This window comes from Lactuca serriola, chromosome 2 (genome assembly GCF_051521515.1).
Source record: "Lactuca serriola cultivar US96UC23 chromosome 2, Lser_US96UC23_V15, whole genome shotgun sequence".
In the NCBI taxonomy this organism is placed as follows: Eukaryota; Viridiplantae; Streptophyta; class Magnoliopsida; order Asterales; family Asteraceae; genus Lactuca; species Lactuca serriola.
The window spans coordinates 30,473,759-30,492,172 of record NC_136409.1 but is presented as its reverse complement, the minus strand read 5'-3'; the positions used below and the strand labels follow the sequence as shown (position 1 = coordinate 30,492,172).

The 18,414-nt window shown below is 34.5% G+C and overlaps 1 protein-coding gene across 2 annotated transcripts; it reads left to right on the top strand.

Moving 5' to 3' along the window:
• Positions 1 to 11,289: 11,289 nt before the first annotated feature.
• Positions 11,290 to 17,301, top strand: LOC145086108 (putative alkaline/neutral invertase D). Of its 2 annotated transcripts, none has more exons than XM_079023843.1 (5): positions 11,290 to 11,401; positions 11,760 to 12,227; positions 13,528 to 13,959; positions 15,050 to 15,608; positions 16,808 to 17,301. In XM_079023843.1, the coding sequence occupies exons 2-5, from the start codon at positions 11,793 to 11,795 to the stop codon at positions 17,101 to 17,103; spliced, it is 1,722 nt and encodes a 573-aa protein (XP_078879969.1). In that variant the 5' UTR covers positions 11,290 to 11,401; positions 11,760 to 11,792; the 3' UTR covers positions 17,104 to 17,301. The 2 variants fall into 2 exon arrangements, with proteins under 2 accessions (XP_078879969.1, XP_078879968.1); XM_079023842.1 differs by having other exon boundaries at positions 11,755 to 12,227.
• Positions 17,302 to 18,414: the final 1,113 nt, after the last annotated feature.

The window sequence follows — 18,414 nt, the reverse complement described above, 5'->3', positions numbered from 1 at the left end:
TCGTATAATTTTTCTGTGATTTTTCCAAAACAGTGCAGTAATGTTAAAAACAAGTTAATAGCTTACAACTTTCATCACACTTTGTAACGTGTTGAGCAAAGTGTTAATCTTTGATGATTTCATATTTTACCTGTGTTTTCTGTTGCGGTATAATTATATAAAAGAAAATACTCGCTGATTGTTAGATTCCTTTGCCATTACAAATAATACCAGATAAGGCATGATAAACATAGTTATGTTTTTGCTATACATTCGACTCACATAAAATGGGGTTCATTTGCATTACAAACGTTTTTGATAAACTATAATAGGTATAGTTTATGTTTCAATTACATTTCAAACTCATTACCAAAGTTTTTCAGTTCAGTTCACGTAAATCTGTTAATGAATAAATTTGTGAGATATTCGCTTCGCGTTACATCCAAAGTAACGAAATCAAAAGTCTTTTAAATTGTAACCAGAGTCTCTTGTAGGGAGAACGTGATAGTTGTGTATAGATCTATATTGGGTTTGACAAACCCAACCTGAGCTGCATGCAACAACTAGACCGGCAGGTCTGGGGTGACAAGTGTCATTTAACCGCAACGCCTGAAGAACGTCGTATTACGAGGCCGTCTAAGTCACAGTATGGTTATAATAACTCACATGGGGTATTAACAAAACATAAGATTTATGGGTTTTACTTCTAAATTCAACGATTTTATGTCGATTCAAACTTGCATAAATTTCTTTAAGTATGGTAAAATACTTGTACACTTTGGTCTTGACTTTTAAGACTACATTGCACTACATAAGGAAAATATTGGATTTTTCTCGAACAAACATCACTTATACAAGAAGAGGATTTTAGTATCACTTTCAAAAGCTTATGAACTCACCAACTTAATTGTTGACACTTTTTCAAAACTACTTGTATTCTCAAGGAATAAATAAACAGGTAATCGATCGCTTTTGAGGATGGAACGCTAAGGCGTCAAACGTTTCATTTCTTTTTGTCAACATAATGTAATTGATTAGGAAACATGTAATCATATATTATGATGTAACCTTTTCAATTATATTTATGTTGGTTGTCTATACTTTGAGCACTACTATAATTGTTGTTATGATACTATATATGAAGTCCTCCACCCTCGGACGTTTCCGCGATCCTTGGTTTGGCAGTGTGACATACAAGGAAGCCATGGCAGGCCCCGAGTCCGTTAAATGAAAAGAGGCTATAGACAGCAAGATTCATTCCATGTATGACAATCAAGTTTGGAACTTGGTTGACAATGTACCGGGTCGTAAGACAGTCAGGTGCAAATGGATCTTTAAGAAGAAAATTGACATGGATGGGAAAGTACACACATATAAGGCGCGAATGGTTGCGAAGGGCTTTACTCAAACTTCGGGAGTTGATTATGATGAGACCTTCTCACCAGCAATGAAGATTAAATCTATTAGGGTTATGCTAGCTATAGCTGCATTTCATGATTATGAAATATGGAAAACGGATGTCAAAATCGCTCTCTGTAATGGAAAGTTGGCTGAGGATGTTTACATGAGTTAGCCAGAGGGTTTTGTCAATGCAAAGTACCCTAATAGAGTGTGTAAGCTTGAGAAATCCATTTATGGATTGACACAAGCATCTTGCAGATGGAATCTTTGTTTCGATGAGAAAGTCAAAGAGTTTGGATTTTCGAGAAGCGATGATGAGTCTTGTGTGTATGTCAAGGCTAGTGGGAGTACAGTTAGCCTTCTGGTATTGTATGTGGATGACATACTACTCATAGAAAATGACATCCCAACCTTGCAGGAGGTTAAGTCCTGGCTTGAGAAGTGTTTCGCTATGAAGGACCTCAGAGAAGCTGCCAATATTATGGGGATAATGATATTAAGAAACATGAGTAAAAGACTAATTTTACTTAGTCAAAGTACCTACTTGGAAAAGGTGTTGAAAAGACTCAACATGATGGAGTCCAAGAAAGGTGACTTACCCATCTGAGCCAATACCAAACTGAGTAAAACTTAGAGTCCAAGTACAGAGGCTGAGATAGCTGAGATGAGTCGAGTACCATATGCTTCCGTAGTTGGTTCGATCATGTATACTATGACTTGTACTCATCCTGATGTGGCCTTTGCTTTGAGCATGGTCAGCAGATATCAAGGGAATTTCGGTGAGGCTCACTAGACTGCGGTAAAGAAGATTCTCAAGTACTTGCGGAGGACTAAGGACTGGGTCCTTCCCCTCGGTGGGAGTGATGACTTGAGAGTAACAGAGTATAGTGATGCCAACTTTCAGACCAACATAGATAATTTCCGCTCTCATTCGGGCTAGGTATTTACCCCGAATGGAGGAGCAGTAACTTGGAAAAGTTCCAAGCAGGAGACATTAGCTGATTCAACATGCGAATCAGAGTACATAGCAGCAAGCGAGGCGACAAAGGAGGCAATATGGCTGAAGAACTTCATTGGAAACCTTTGAGCTGTACCAGCTATAAAGGAGCCTATGGAGATTTTCTGTGACAACGAGAGTGCAATTGCCTTAGCCAAGGAACCAAGGGATCATGGCAGATCCAGACACATCGAATAGAAGGACTCCTCGTAGCAAAGAGGGTATCGTCAGAGGAGAACCCTGCAGATCCCCTCACGAAGGGACTCAGTAGGGTTAAACACTTATAGTATGCGAGGTGCATCAGGATGAAGGACGATATTAGTTTTAATGATTAGATAGTTGTTTAGAAACTTGTAATAGTTGAAATGTAAATAACATTTGATGATTAAATAAAAGGTGTTTTTATTTATAAGTAATGTTACTATCTTGTGTCAATCATTTACTATTGTTTCATTTTGCATGTTTTGACTTCCATAATAATTATATTATTAAAACTGTCCATAGTCGGTCATACTTTGGAAGTAGGTATTGAGGCAAGACTATCATGAATTTGGCTTGTAGATTGTTTGAAGTGTATTAGACATAGAAAAGTTTGCTACAACATTCATGAGTGCTCATAAGGTCTGCGTATTGGATTAAACCCACGCTCACTTCACTTCATGGAATTTATCTCGAGTGATCGTGAGACGATAATATCTTATAAGTCTACAAACCAAGATATATGAGCTATTGACTATGAGTTGGTTGTACATTGATATGCGAAACCGCATTAGTAACTTGATGTTATAAAACGCGCTATTGTGTATGATTTAACAAGTAGTTAGTACAAGCATATATTGTCAAAGTTTATTTGTTCCTTTTAGTCATTGGAGGATTAAAAGTGATATCTTGGGTCCCTCGATGATTTTGTTTTGACTTATGTGTCGGGCCCGGTCAGACATCAATAGATTTGTTCGATTAAGTTCTATATCAAACAAATCGGAAATCGAGAAACAAACTGTTGGACAATAAGTATGAAATTGTTCCATGTATTTGTCTGGCTGATATCTTGAAGAACAGAAGATTATATGATCCCTTATCTAAATGGCATGTCAGAGTTTGACAGAGGCTTTAAGAGCTACGATTGCTATTCGGTTTCTGAAGTCGTACCGGAAGCTATAGTTATTAAACTTATCCAAGTGGGAGATTGTTGGATAAGGTGTCTAAGTCCATAACTATGATTGGTATGTACTTGACCCGAGAGTAGCATGGTCCATTTGGGTTGCATTTCACTAGAACAATTTGAAAGGATGGACTTTTGAGAAAAGGTTATTTATGATTTATTAATATATTATAAGTTCTAATATATTAATATGAAATCATATTATTTAATTAGTATTGATCAAGAATTAATTTGGAATTAATTTAGTGATCAAAAGAGACTAATTAAATGTAAGGGGATTGATTTGGTAAATCAATGATCATTATAGTGTGGGCCTATGGTTATTTAGGATGGGCTAAACCAATATGGTAGTCCATGGATAGTCCATGGAGGTTTAACCCATGGATCCTAAGTAAGATGAAAGGTCATGCACATTAGGGTTTACATGGGTGTAACCCTAATCCTTGCCACACTATAAAAGGAGTCCCTTAGCTCATGAAATCGGCCACTAGTGATCTTTGGAAGAGCATAGCCGATTTTTGTGTGCAAGTTATTCTCTCTCAAGTCCTCCATTATTGGTGGTGTTTTGTGAAACATTTGAGACATCACATTTATGGTGCTAGGCTCTTAAAGGTCCAAGGTATCAAGCTACAAGAAAAGTATGCCATCTAACTAGTTTTTGTTACACAAGTATCCATGTTTTGTATGCTAGTTAGGATAATGCTTTGGAAAATCAAATTGCATGTACAATTAGAGAAAACATAGATCCAAAGCATTTAGGGTTGTATTTTCACCTTAAGGTTGTTAGAGTGCTTAAAATCCATCAATATGTAGTATGTCAGTTGTCTTCGTGACTCTGGCAAGTAGTGGTTACTTGCGAATGTGCTATCAATATGTTATGTATTTATGCGAAGGCCATGTGGGGGTTCCCATGGCAATTAGTTAAGACCATGTGGGGGTTCCCATGGCCTATTATGTGATATGTGGTATACTGGTTGGTTATGTGATATATGATATGTTAGTTGTCATTGTGATATTGCATGGAAGACCCCGGGGGGTTCCCTAGGCAGTTGGATATAAGACCATGTGGGGGTTCCCATGGCATTCCAGACTAAGACCATATGGGGCTTCCCATGGTAGTTAGCTAAGACCAAGAAGGGGTTCCTATGGCACCCGAGGTAAGACCTTGGAGGGTTTCTGGGGCAACCCTTATATGTTTGTATGTATGGTTTGTATGGCATCTTTAGTTAAGACCATGTGGGGGTTCCCATGGCAGTAGGTTAAGACCATGAGGGGGTTCCTATGGCACCCGGTGTAAGACCTTGGAGGGTTTCCACGACATCCCTATATGTTTATATGCATGACTTATGTGACTGATATGGCTTATGTGATTGAAATGGTTTATGCGGTTATATGACTTATGTGGATTATGTGGGGTATGCTATGGGGAACTCACTAAGCTTCGTGCTTACAGCTTTGTTTATGGTTTCAACTATCATTGGTTTGGAAAGGAAGGGTCTGACTTGATCGCACCGCACACACCCGTGCTTTTCCGCATTATGTGATTTTGAGATGTAACTCTGATGAATGTTTTAATCAAGCAATGATTTTTGAATGGTTGGATTAAGTAACATTGGTGTTTGACTATAATGAAAAATGAAATTTTTACCCTTGATTTTTGGGTTGTTACAACATACTAGCCCGTGTGAAATCCAGATTCTTTTGATTTTTTAAACTTGTTCATTTCCTTTTAGGACACTATACTTGCAGGGTAGCGAATGAAGCACTATTCCATCTTCATATTGGCTTAAAGTTATGCAACAATCCTAAAATCAAAACATTTGTTTCATATATCAATATTAAAATTGCAATAGTTTTATTTGTCAAATATATGATGATAACTTACAGCATCCTCAAGTAGAGTAACACGTTCAACATTTATGTAACCGAAAATCCCGACATATTATGCATCAGTTAAAGATGCATGTATACAACATATGATCTAAAAGCTAACAATTAAACAAATCGATTAGCATAGATGGTTTGATAGGTAAGTTGTTGCAAACAAATGGTTAGAACCAATGATGCTAAAGGAACTATGAAGTCTCATTTATAAAGGAAAAACAATATGATTTTTAGTTTTAAGCTAAATGAATTCAAGTTCAACCGTAAATCATTTTGATATCACCTGAACGATCGAATTTGACCTTCACCAAGATCTTTTGATTATCCAAAACACGTAAAACAATAGTTACAATATCAATTTTTAATACTACAAATCAATTAGTGACGACGATGGAGGATGAAAGTGATGACGACAACGAGGCTGGATGATGGCAGCGGTGTCACATGGATTAAGGATTGTTGTCGTTGAGATGATGAGGATTTGACTATAATGTTGCTAGTTCAAAGCCGAAGGAGATCGCCGCAAGGGGTAAAAATGTGAAGGTTCTCAGTCAACTAATTTTTTTATTGTATCGATAAGAACAATGTCAAATCATTAAATGTGCAAATCAAACAAACCAACCTGACCAAATCAAAGAAAAAAACTCTAACTAGATCAGCTAGATTGAAATCAAACAACCCTAACAGAGAAGCTAGTTGTTGTTTCATTGGAAATTTTGTTGAACCATTTGGGTTAGTTTGTTGAGTCTTTTACTCTTCACACAAGATCTATGCCATCCTTGACATACTCAATTGTGCACAATATTTTCACCTGTATCTTTGATAAAAAGTTTTATTTTTATTTTAAAGTTCTTTAAGTCCTAAAACCAAATGTCACATAATCTAATATTGACATGGATGTGACACCAAATAATAAACAAAATAATACTCCATCTTTTCCAAATGAAAAATATAATGTTTATTTGAACCATCATAAAAATAAAGTTATTCATATTCTATTTGGAATTTAGTTATTTATTTTATTAATAGTCACTAGAAGATAGTGGTAATAAAAAAAATCTAGAAGCTTTCTCTATTTTGGATATTCAATTGGAGTCGAGACGTTTTGTACTTACGTGCAACAATATAATATTTAATTTTACATATAACCCAATATAAACGTTTAATTGTTTACCCCAAAATATTGGTTGGCGTGAAAAGTGTGAATACAAAGTATCGTGTCTCATACTATTTGTAAAATAATTACTAAAACAAAGGAAACAATATATGAGCCTCTAAAGATATATTTTACCATTTTAAGAGAATAAGGTTATTGAGTTTTATATCTACAGTAAATTTTACGAACTTATATATTGTAGGGCAATCTTTATGTTTGGTCCTTTATAATTTTTTTATAATTCGGACCGTTGATATAATTTATTTTTGTTGTGCGTTTAGTCACCGCTTAAAAAAAAACCCATTTTACCATTAATATATATATATATATATATATATATATATATATATATATATATATTATCAGTATATTTTATTTTATGTTAAAAAAAAAGTAAAACAAATTAATTCACCCACCTATCGGCCCACCCTAAACTAACGTTTTCTATTAAATCTCTCAATGCCTTTTCCGTGTAACCTAAATTACCTAAAACTATAACTAAAGAAGCTATATCCCTCCAACATCGACGACCTTACCCTCGTCAACGACCCACCCTCTTAGACGACCTTATCTTTCATCGGCGACCCTTGTCCCCCTCCTCTCCATCTTCGAGAACTCCATAGAACTCTAAACAATCAGCTTATTGACGAGAATCTCATTGATGACAGGTGCTGGTACATGCGTTCGCTAGAGCATCACAATGGGGAGTCGACCATAACAAACACCAGATATACCAAAAAACGGTTCTTATGTGATCCATTTTACTTATTGCAGGTTTGAACCTCATTTGAGCATCACGATAGGGAGCCGACGGGAGTGAAGAATGTCCTATTTCAGAATCCAAAACTTGTAGATAAATAGATTGATTACTTGTAGATAAATAGATTGATTTTAGTTCTCTTAAGTATGATCGGGTTTTGTGATTTTGGTTTTCATTTTCAAAAATCGATCAATATTATTATTATTTTTTTTTTCAAAAATCGATCGATTTTGACCTTTATTTGGGTTTTAGGTTTTGTTTTGCATTTGTATATCAGATTATGGTTTTGCAATTGGTCTGTTTCTACATTTTTGCATTACAGGATCATTCCTACAAGGGTTGTGAGAGGTTGGGTGGTGGTTGTACAAAAGTCAAGAGAAGGTGGTGAGTTTTGTGTTGGTTCGTCGAAATTGAAGTTAAAGATGAAAAGGGGTTAGAAGTTGAGGGTGAGGCTGTGAGCAAGAGATGGCAATTAGTGGGACCAATTCATATAATTTTGTCTTCAATAACAAATAAACAATAAAATAAATTCAAAAAAAAACATGAGGACAATATAGTCTTTTTATGCTTGTGAGGGACCAAACACATAAAAGGCAAATTATAGCGATGGTTCGAGTTACAAAAAAATTGTAAGAAACCAAACACTTATCCTATTAGATATTACCCTAAACCACATTGTAACATCCGGATTTCCAGGTATCATATTTTAATTGTTTATTTTGAGTTATGAGGAGGGACTCGACGAGTTGATGCTTAGACTCATCGAGTAGGATCGCGATTTGCTGACTGGATTAATGAACGGCTCGACGAGTCAATGGGTGGACTCGACGAGTCCGCGCTGAGGTCAGAAATCCTAAATATCCGGGCCTGTGCTCTATTTAAGGGACCTTATAACCCTCATTTGTGGCTACCAGTCCAGAGAGAGAAATCCTAGAGAGCTTGAGCGAGTTGTGTGAGAGAGAGAGAGAGAGAGCTATTTTGATCCTTTTTGTTGTGGCTTTGCAAAGAAGAAGGTGTTTCCAGCAAGAGAAGGTCAAGGGGATTGCGATTCTGTGGTTTTCAAGCTTGGGTCTTCATTGTTGAGGTAGTAAATCGATCCCTTCTTCTGTTTTGTACAAGATCCTTGAAGTTAGGGTTTTCTCTACCCCTTTATTGGTTTGAATTGATGCATATGTTGTCCCTTTGAGTGTTAGACTCTGGATCTGGACCTTTAGAGGTATAGAGAGCATTATCTATCCCGCTTTATGTTGTTCCATGGAGGAAATGAACCTAGGATACCATTTTAGAAGCCATTTCACCAAAAGAAGCCTTGAGTGCGTTGCATGAGTGTCAAGATTTGACCTTTACGTGATTATTGGACATGGGGAAGTCAGATCTATAGGTTAGAGAAGCAGATCTGAACTTAGAAGGTCGTTTGGGTGATTGTTATGGAAGAAACTCACCGAGTCCATAAGGGGACTCGACGAGTCGAGTCGGGTTGCCTCGCGACTCTTGACCAGTAGTAGCCCGTCGAGTGGAAGGTTCACTCGACAAGTCGAGTGAGGTTTAGAAAGATCCAGAGGACACGCTTGGACTCGCCGAGTCACCTATGTGCACTCGACGAGTCTGGTCAAAGTTTGACTGTTGACTTTCGTTGACTTTTAGGGTTGGGTCAACACTTGGACTTTTGGACCATTAGAAGGGTAAAATGGTCTTTTAGCCTTCTAAGAGAACATTGGAACGGACTAGTCTAGCCTGGAGAGCCGTTATTGATTTGAGATGATTGCTATGTGTTTAGGCGGGGCTAGGTCATTGTTACGAGGTTCAGGGATACCGAGCACGTGAGTTACTAGACAGTATATGAGGTGAGTCTTCTCATTATACTTTACCTAGAGTGGTAACTATGTGTGACCGGAAGGTCTTATATGTTATGCGAAGTATGTGATATATGTTGCTATCTGATATGTATGTGTTATGCTATGTTATGAGTACCATGATATGGACCGAAAGGTCAACAGTGTATGGACCGGAAGGTCATACAGGTAGGGCCGGAAGGTCTACCAGAGTTGGGACGGAAGTCCCCTGAGACACATGGATTGGAAGATCCCATAGAGTTATGGCCTTGAGTGGCGTATGTGTTGTATGTGGTATTTTGGGGAACTCAATAAGCATTTATGCTTACAGTGTTATGTGTTATGTGTTTCAGATACTAGCGATGATCGCGGGAAAGCGCCGGCATGATCCGTACACACTGACAGAAGATTTATTTTATGATTTTGGGATATGTTTTTATCATGATGACATTTGTTAAACTTGAAATTTGAAAATATTGAATGAGTTTTATTTTATTTGAAAAATGAAAAATTGTTTTGAAAATTTACGTTGTTAGAGACATGGACCATTCATGTAATTTACCCTTATATCTGAGTTGAAAGTTATAATTTAATAAACAAAGAAGACAACATCTTATACAAAAATGGAAAAGCATACACAAGCATTTAGATTTTACATGATTATATATAATATAAAATTTTAAAGGATAAACTACTATATATAGAGAAAAATATTATACACAAACCAGTTTCAATACAAACTAAACTAAATAAAAATGATCGAACCGTTTAAAACCCGTAAAACATACTAATATCTCTACAATCTTTTAAATTATTGTTTAATACTACTATGTTATTTATTATAAAATATAACGCTTGATCTCATCTAAACATTTCTCATATTTTCTTTATTTATTTTGACCCAATACGTCTGTTCCCATTTCGTAATATTTGTGGATATACAAGTGAATAAAAGATTTACCAAATTTATGGAAAAAAGGTAACTTTCTTTTTTATCATCCTTTTTCCTTTTTTGTGATAAAATAGAAAGAATCTGCCAAATCCGTACCGGATACTCCAGATTACAACCGGACAAGTTGACCGTAGATTTCTCCAAAAAATTTCGTCGGATCTTCCAAGATAATTCCACGTGTCGGTAAACTTTATCTGTATTACTCTAACTTATCCGGTTTGTCCGGTTGCTTGGGTTCGTTAAAACTTCACACACATTTTAAGCTTTAACAAACAGTCGTCCAGTATTCACCAAAAGGACCTTGTACTTTACCTGGTTTTGCAAAACTGGCCCTCTTATGTCTTGTTTGATTGAATATTCCTTATTATTATAACGGCAAAAACCAAAGCACTACTCATATGCTCATGTGATAAGTCTTTGACTAGTATAGTTAAAGAGTTATATGTAAAATAACAACTTGACTAGTTAAAAGATTATATATATACTTTTTGGGCTAAAAGTGGACAATTTTGGATACACTTCTAGTATAATGCCATACCCATTATCAAGAATTTGTTCTAATTTTGGAGGGAATAATATTTGTTTTCTACTATTGAACTTTGTTTGCTTTGTAAATATCAATAATACCTTGTTTATTGTTCGAATATTATCCCTACTAGCGATTGTCTCTGATCAATGGAGTTTTCTCTGATTTTAAAAATGAAGTTAACGATCGTGCAATTATTTATATGAAATCTTTTATAGTTAATTTTTTATAAAAACTATTATCAAGAAACCAAATTATATAGTTTGTTGCATATTTTGTTGAGGAAACCCGTTTACAACGTTTATAAAAAGTTAAATAAGATAATTATATAAAATGCTAACCATCTTTTTTTTTTTTATATAATTTGTTGATTAAAGTTTATCATTTTTATTTACAATTGTAAAAATATGACAACTAACAAAAGTCATATAAATGTCAATGAACCTTTTTTAAAGTCTAAACTTGGTCATGATAGTATCCAAAATACCATATACAAATGTGGATATCCGTTAACCCAAATGAAAAAGGAAACTAACGGAGGACTGAATTTGCAAAACTTGCTAAAGTATAAGGTCTATTTTTGAAACTCCACCGTTTTGTCACCTATATATGTAGGCCTGTTCAGTAGGGGGTCACCTTCTTTCATTTTGAATAAAGTATACTCTTTTGATCCCTCTTTGTTTAAGTTTGATGATGCCTTCAACGCCTCTTTTCTAGGTTTCATCGATTTCCTCATCTACCAAGTTCCCCAGGTTTGATTCTTCTTTCTCTCTTCCCCATTCCAATGATCTACGATATGAATTAGCTTCAATCTTTGCTTTTCTTCCAGTTCATGATTCGATTTTTAGGGTTTTGACATTAGACATGTTAGTTAATTCACGATATTACTTCTGGATTTTGCTAGGCCCTTAATAAAACTCTGAAAACAACTAAGAACATAACTCGTATTTCGATACAGTCGATTTCTTCTTATTCTTTGATTCATTCGAAAAATGTGGAATTAAGATGAACATGTAATGATCTGATTGAAGTTTGTTTACCTTCGGTTGAAAACGTTTGACCAGATCTGAATTCAAAAAATTTATCGTTTGACTTTATTGACCAGATCAGAATTTCGAAGTTTCTTCAAAAATTAATCAAACAATGGCTCCGACAACGATAGAAGGGACGTCAAACGGGTCTGTAAAAGCAAAAGAGGAAGAACAAACAACACCTTCTTTATTCGAAATCGATGACTCCGATCTAACGAGGCTTCTAGAAAAACCGCGACCAGTAAACATCGAGAGAAAAAGATCGTTCGATGAAAGATCATTTAGTGAAATGTCGATTACGATGTCGCCACCACGTAGTAATTTCTACAAAATGAGCGAAAATTCATCACGGGGGTTTGATAATCTCGACGGCGTTTATTCTCCGGGGAGATGGACTGGAACTCCTCGGAGTGGGTATTTTGAGCCTCATCCGATTGTTGGAGATGCTTGGGAGGCTTTGAGAAGATCATTGGTCAACTTTCGTGGTCAACCTGTTGGGACTATTGCTGCTCTTGATAATTCTTCAGAGGACCTTAATTATGATCAGGTGAATTTCAATTCCTTTTTTCTTATGAAGCTGATTTTGATTAACGGATTGTGATTTGTTCAAGTTGACTTTTGATTTATGATGTTTAGAGATTTGAATCTTCATATCAATCGAGTCCTTCATGATCCTTGGTTATAAAATTTGTATTAAATGCAAGAAATTGCTACGTATTTCCATTTATTTTTGTATATAGCTACCCAATTTCTATATGTATTTATATGAAATTTTTGTAAAATGCAAGAAATGTCGATGTAATTTTATTTAAATACAAAAAAAGCAATTTTCCTTTTAATTATTTGTGTTTTATAGCATCATACTTACATTTATTCCTATTAAACCATTCTATTTTTTCGTTACTTTTTCTTATTAAACCACTGAACTTTGAAAATAATTCTTCTTCCTATTACACTATTATAAAAAGCAATATTCACTACTATAGTGCTATTATTATACTTTATTTCTATTACAAATTGTACCCTTCAGTTCTTTTTATTAAAGCATTGTACTTTTAATATTTTTTTATTAATACATTATACATAAAAAATCTACCTGATTATAACAATAATGATTTCTTTGCCTTTGGATGAAAGATGTGAAAAAAATGGTATAATAAATAAATTAAAGAAAGTGCATTGCTATTTCTTTCATTTAACCCTAGATTCTACCCTCTATTAAAATTTATTAAAGCATTATACTTTCTATATTTTTATATTAATAAGTTATACTTCAAAAAAATCTATCCGATTATAACAATTTTAATCTCATAAAAGATTTTATGTTTTGTGTGTGTGTGTGTGTGTGTTTTTCGATTAAACCTAACTTTATTTTTTTCCTGAAAAAGACTTTACATTTTTTCATTTTTTTTCAATCTGGATCTTTTAGTCATTTTTTTTCGAAAAAACTTGTAAAATGTGAGGGTTTTTTTTTCTGGAAAAAACAAAAAGAAAGTGAGGGTTTGTTCGGAAATAGTTTGAAAGTGGAGTGTTTTTTCGGAAAAAAAATCCAAAGTTAAGGGTTGTTTTTTCGAAAAAAACTAAAAACACAAGGTTTTTTCCGGAAAAAAAAATTGAGGTTTAATCCCGAGAAAAAAAAAAACACAATATATAAAATCTTTTACGAGATTAACCCTAATTTCTTTGTCTTCGGATTTTATTTATTTACTTATTTTTTCCTTCGAAAATATAACATTGTAACGGGACGAAAAAAATGCGTTATAATAAACAAATTAAAGAAAATACTTCTTTAATTTCTTTCATTCAAAACTAAATTCAACTTTTGACATTTATTCCTCCTTTTGTAGGTATTTGTAAGAGACTTTGTGCCAAGTGCATTAGCCTTTTTAATGAACGGAGAACCCGAAATCGTAAAAAACTTCCTCCTAAAAACCGTTTTCCTCCAATCACGCGAAAAAAAGGTCGACAATTTCAAATTAGGCGAAGGGGTAATGCCCGCAAGTTTTAAAGTGCTTCATGACCCCGTGAGAAACACGGAGACAATTTTAGCGGATTATGGTGAAAGCGCGATTGGGCGTGTGGCCCCGGTTGACTCAGGGTTTTGGTGGATTATACTGCTTCGTGCGTATACGAAATCCACGGGTGACTCGTCTTTAGCCGAAATGCCTGAAATCCAAAGGGGAATTAGACTTATTATGACTTTGTGTCTTTCCGAAGGGTTTGATACGTTTCCTACTTTGCTATGTGCGGATGGATGTTGTATGATTGATCGAAGAATGGTTAGTTTTTGATATATCTCTACTTTTATCAAGAAATAGTAACATACTTTGGTTTAATTGTTTGGGAAATCTTCGATAAAGTCATAATATTTTGGACCAGTTTATGGTTTAATCTAAATTTTTTTATTTTTTGAAGAGAAAAGTTCCGATTATCTAATTTTATACGATAATCTGTAATTTTTTGTTAACGAAAAATTGACTGTTTTGTTTATTTGGGCAAAAAATATAAAATCATTGAGGTTTTTCTGTTCAAAAATTAAAAGTTGGGATTAGCCGTAAACTGGTCCAAAATAGTTGTTTTTTTATAGGATTTGTATCTTTATTTTATTATTATTTTTATTGTGGTATTGTACTTTGAATTTTTTGTTTTTCTTGTTTAAGACATTATGCTTTGAAAAATATACCCAATTTCTAGGAGTAAAAAATAGTTTTGTAGAATTCTATAATTAACAAATCGTTACATTTAACCCTTTTGCAACGTCATATCCGAATTCAAAGCAATTTTAAGTTATTGTCTTGATTTTCCAAGGTATGATTTTCTAATAGGAAGAAATAAAAAGAATATATGCTATTATAAACAAATTAGTTAAGTGCGATGCCTATTTCTTGTATGTGGTTTCATCCTTTTGTTTTGTATGCTCCTTCCATTCAATTGAAACCCCTTTTCACTTCACATGCAAATGACCAAAATACCCTTCAACCATAGACAATTTTATAGAATCTTGTACATCCCTATCTAACGTTAAAGTGTAAATACGTAATTTTATCGTCTCCGCATGTTTATTCAAAATTACAACTTTCCTGTTTTTGCTCTCTTCTGTGTTTCCACTCAGATGCAAATGACAAAAATACCTTACAATTAGGTAGAATCTTGTATATCTTTATCCAACATTGAAGGGCAAATACGTAATTTTACAGTTTTTGCTCGTTTACTCAAAATTGCAACTTTCATACTTTTGCTCTGTATGATCCTTCCTTCTGTGTTCACATGTAAATGACAAAATACCCTTTTAGCGATAGACATCTTTCAGATCTTGATCTAACGTTGATGGGCAAATCCGTAATTTCAACAATCTTTGCTGATTTGTAGGGTGTATACGGGTATCCAATCGAGATCCAAGCACTATTCTTCATGGCGCTAAGATGCGCCTTACTTCTCCTAAAACGCGATTGCGAAGGCAACGACTGCATTGACCGAATAGTCAAACGCCTCCACGCGCTCTCCTTCCACATGCGAAGTTACTTTTGGCTCGACATCAAACAACTCAACGACATCTATCGCTACAAAACCGAAGAGTACTCTCACACCGCAGTCAACAAATTCAACGTAATCCCCGATTCGCTTCCCGAATGGGTCTTCGATTTCATGCCGACACGTGGCGGATACTTTATTGGGAACGTAAGTCCGGCGAAAATGGATTTCCGGTGGTTTTGTTTGGGGAATTGTGTGGCGATTTTGTCGTCGTTAGCGACGCCTGAACAGAGTTCGGCGATTATGGATTTGATTGAGTCGAGGTGGGGGGAACTCGTCGGAGAGATGCCGTTGAAGATTTGTTATCCGGCGATGGAGAGTCATGAGTGGAGGATTGTTACCGGGTGTGATCCGAAGAATACGAGTTGGAGTTATCATAATGGTGGATCGTGGCCAGGTTTGTGCTCTTTTATTTTTTTAATTTTTTTTATAATGGTTAAATACGTATTTTTATCCAATAATTTTTTGTCTTTTGTAGATTTATGGAAAAAAAGTTTTTTTTTTTAAATGAAATATGTAAATGTTTCACAATTTTATCAGTTTATGCAACAATGATGTGCATTTTATCAATTCAAACAATTAACAAGCTACTAGGTTAAGAGGGCATATTGGTAAAATACTTGCATCTTTTGGTCCTAAATTGTGTATTTTGTATAAAAAATCAACATCTTATGTCATAAATTGGGAAAAATATGAAATGTTCTTGCATAAATATGAATTAGGCCTTATATTATTTATGCACACTTTTTTGTGAGATAGATAACTATTTTGATATGTGTTGCTTAACTAGATTACTAATGTTTCACCTTTTTACAAATGGGTTAATGTTATAAAAGGATAACCAACTCATTTCTCATTATTCTGTTGAAATTTTGGTCTATTGAATAAAATTAAAAGATGAGCGACTTAAAGAACAAATAAATCCTTTACACAACAAAGTGTTTTTATTTTATTTTTGTTATTATTATTATTTTTTTTACCAATTATGTAACTAGTGAGAATCATGGAACATTGTTTTAACATGTGCAATTTTTTGGTACTAAATTAAGACATCTTTACATATTTTGTATCGAAAATCACCTTGTTACAAAAATTGAGAAAATTGTGAAAAGTTGTTTGCTTTATTTTTTGCTACTAAATTTAAAAGAATAAATTATTGAAATCGTCTATATGGTTTGGTCAAAATTGTACATTTTGTCCCTAACTTTTTTTTTTTTCACTTAGATAGTCCCTATTGTCCCTGTGGTTTGATTTTTGTTGCGTTTTTCGTCCCTATGGTTGGTCAAAATTGCAAGTTTGGTCCTAACTTTATATATGTAAAGGACGGAAAACGCAACAAAATCAAACCATAAGGACAATCCAAGTGCAAAAAGTTAGAGACCAAACGTGTAATTTTGACCAAACCATAACGAGTTTAAAACATCATTTATCTACGCTAACACTTACCGAGAAAAAAATGTTTCATGTTTTTACCAATTTATGCGACAATATTGTATTTTTTATGTCATTTTACATATTTCAGCCAGCTCAGCTTTTCAGCTAGTTAACCAAACATACTGTTATACTGACAATATCAATTTCATGTGTATTTTGCAGTTCTAATATGGCTTTTAACGGCCGCGTGCATTAAAGCAGGGCGACCCCAAATAGCGAAACGTGCAATAGAATTAGCGGAAAGTCGGTTACTAATGGACCAGTGGCCGGAATATTACGATGGAAAACTCGGCCGATTTATCGGAAAACAAGCGCGTAAAAACCAAACATGGTCAATAGCCGGATATTTGGTAGCCAAAATGATGCTTGAAGATCCATCTCATTTAGGTATGATATCACTTGAAGAAGACAAACAAATGAAGCCTCAGATGAAAAGATCTGCTTCATGGGTTTGTTAAATTGAAGAACACAACTTCAACTTCAATATATTATCATCATTATTATTATTGTGTTTTTTTCACTCCATGATTTCGGGTTTTGTTTCTAACACTTGGTGTATTATACGCATGCCCATTGACAAGTCGGGATTTGTTTGTGGTTTTGAACAATGTGAATTGATGAAATTTTGCAAGCGGTTTAATAATGTTCGGTTTGAATTGTGGTTTTTGTTATTTGTTTTTTTTTTTGTTATATGGGTGAGGAGTTGCGAACGTAATGATTTTCGAGGTGAATTATGTAAGAAGTATTGATAGAGCTTATTGGGACTTCAAGTGTTTGAATATATTCTACGACATGCTAACATTTGGTTTTGTCAAATTCTTTCAATAAATTCTTATTTATTCCTCATATTATTATTTTCAGAAAATATGTTTAAGTAATTAAGGTAATATTTATTTATAGGGTTAATAGTTGAAATTAGTCTTAAGAATGTATTTATTTAGTTATTAGCCTTCTTTTAAGATTTCGAAGGTCCCATATATCTTGTATTTTGTGTTTTAATATGATATGCAAATTAATCTTTTTGGCGTTGTCGATCCTTTATTTATTCTTGACAAAACTTGTGATTAACTGAATTGACATTTTGGTAAATTTGATCAAAAACTTTTATTTTGCTATAGTTTTGGGCGAAAACATTTTAGAACGGTTTGCCATCTTCTATTTGTTTTTTTCGTTTTCTTTTTGTTATTTAATTATTTCCTAACTAACAAAAGAAAAAAAAAATATATGACCCATCATCCCGTCCCATGTTTCACAAACCAGCCTGCATCTCTGACATTTCAATCGTCTTCTCCACTTCTCCTTTTCCATGAACAACCATCGCCGACATCATCATTTTGGCCGAAGATCGACACCTTTTGAGTTCGCGTTCTCTAAATCGTCACCAGCTTTCCCCGTTACTAGATGTGTCCACGTTGATCGTCAATTCAACGTTTGTAAACCAACCACCAACGAACATATATCTTCAGTGACGACAATGGTTTCAAATATGTTGTCACACTTTTTCTCTCTTATACTTACCGGAGCCGTTAACATAACTTCTCACGACAAACAAAACCAATTCTCCATCGTGGCGGCACTAAAACCCTAGTAGCGGCGGCTAAAAAAAACCTTAGTTTTACTGGCAACTTAAAGATGTTGGTTCTCCAGATGTGCAAACGAACATATGGCTTGGTCGGAAGATAAGACGACGAGAATTTCTTGAAACCCTTGTTTTTTTTAGTTGCTCCAAACAACATATAGCTTAAAGATGATTTTGCTTCGACGAGAAG

What these genes read in the sequence shown, in the direction of transcription:
- LOC145086108 (XM_079023843.1), top strand. Translation starts at nt 11,793, where the DNA reads ATGGCTCCGACAACGATAGAAGGGACGTCAAACGGGTCTGTAAAAGCA. An exon ending in AGGACCTTAATTATGATCAG is followed by an intron (nt 12,228 to 13,527) that starts GTGAATTTCAAT and finishes CTCCTTTTGTAG; the next exon opens with GTATTTGTAAGAGACTTTGT. An exon ending in GTATGATTGATCGAAGAATG is followed by an intron (nt 13,960 to 15,049) that starts GTTAGTTTTTGA and finishes GCTGATTTGTAG; the next exon opens with GGTGTATACGGGTATCCAAT.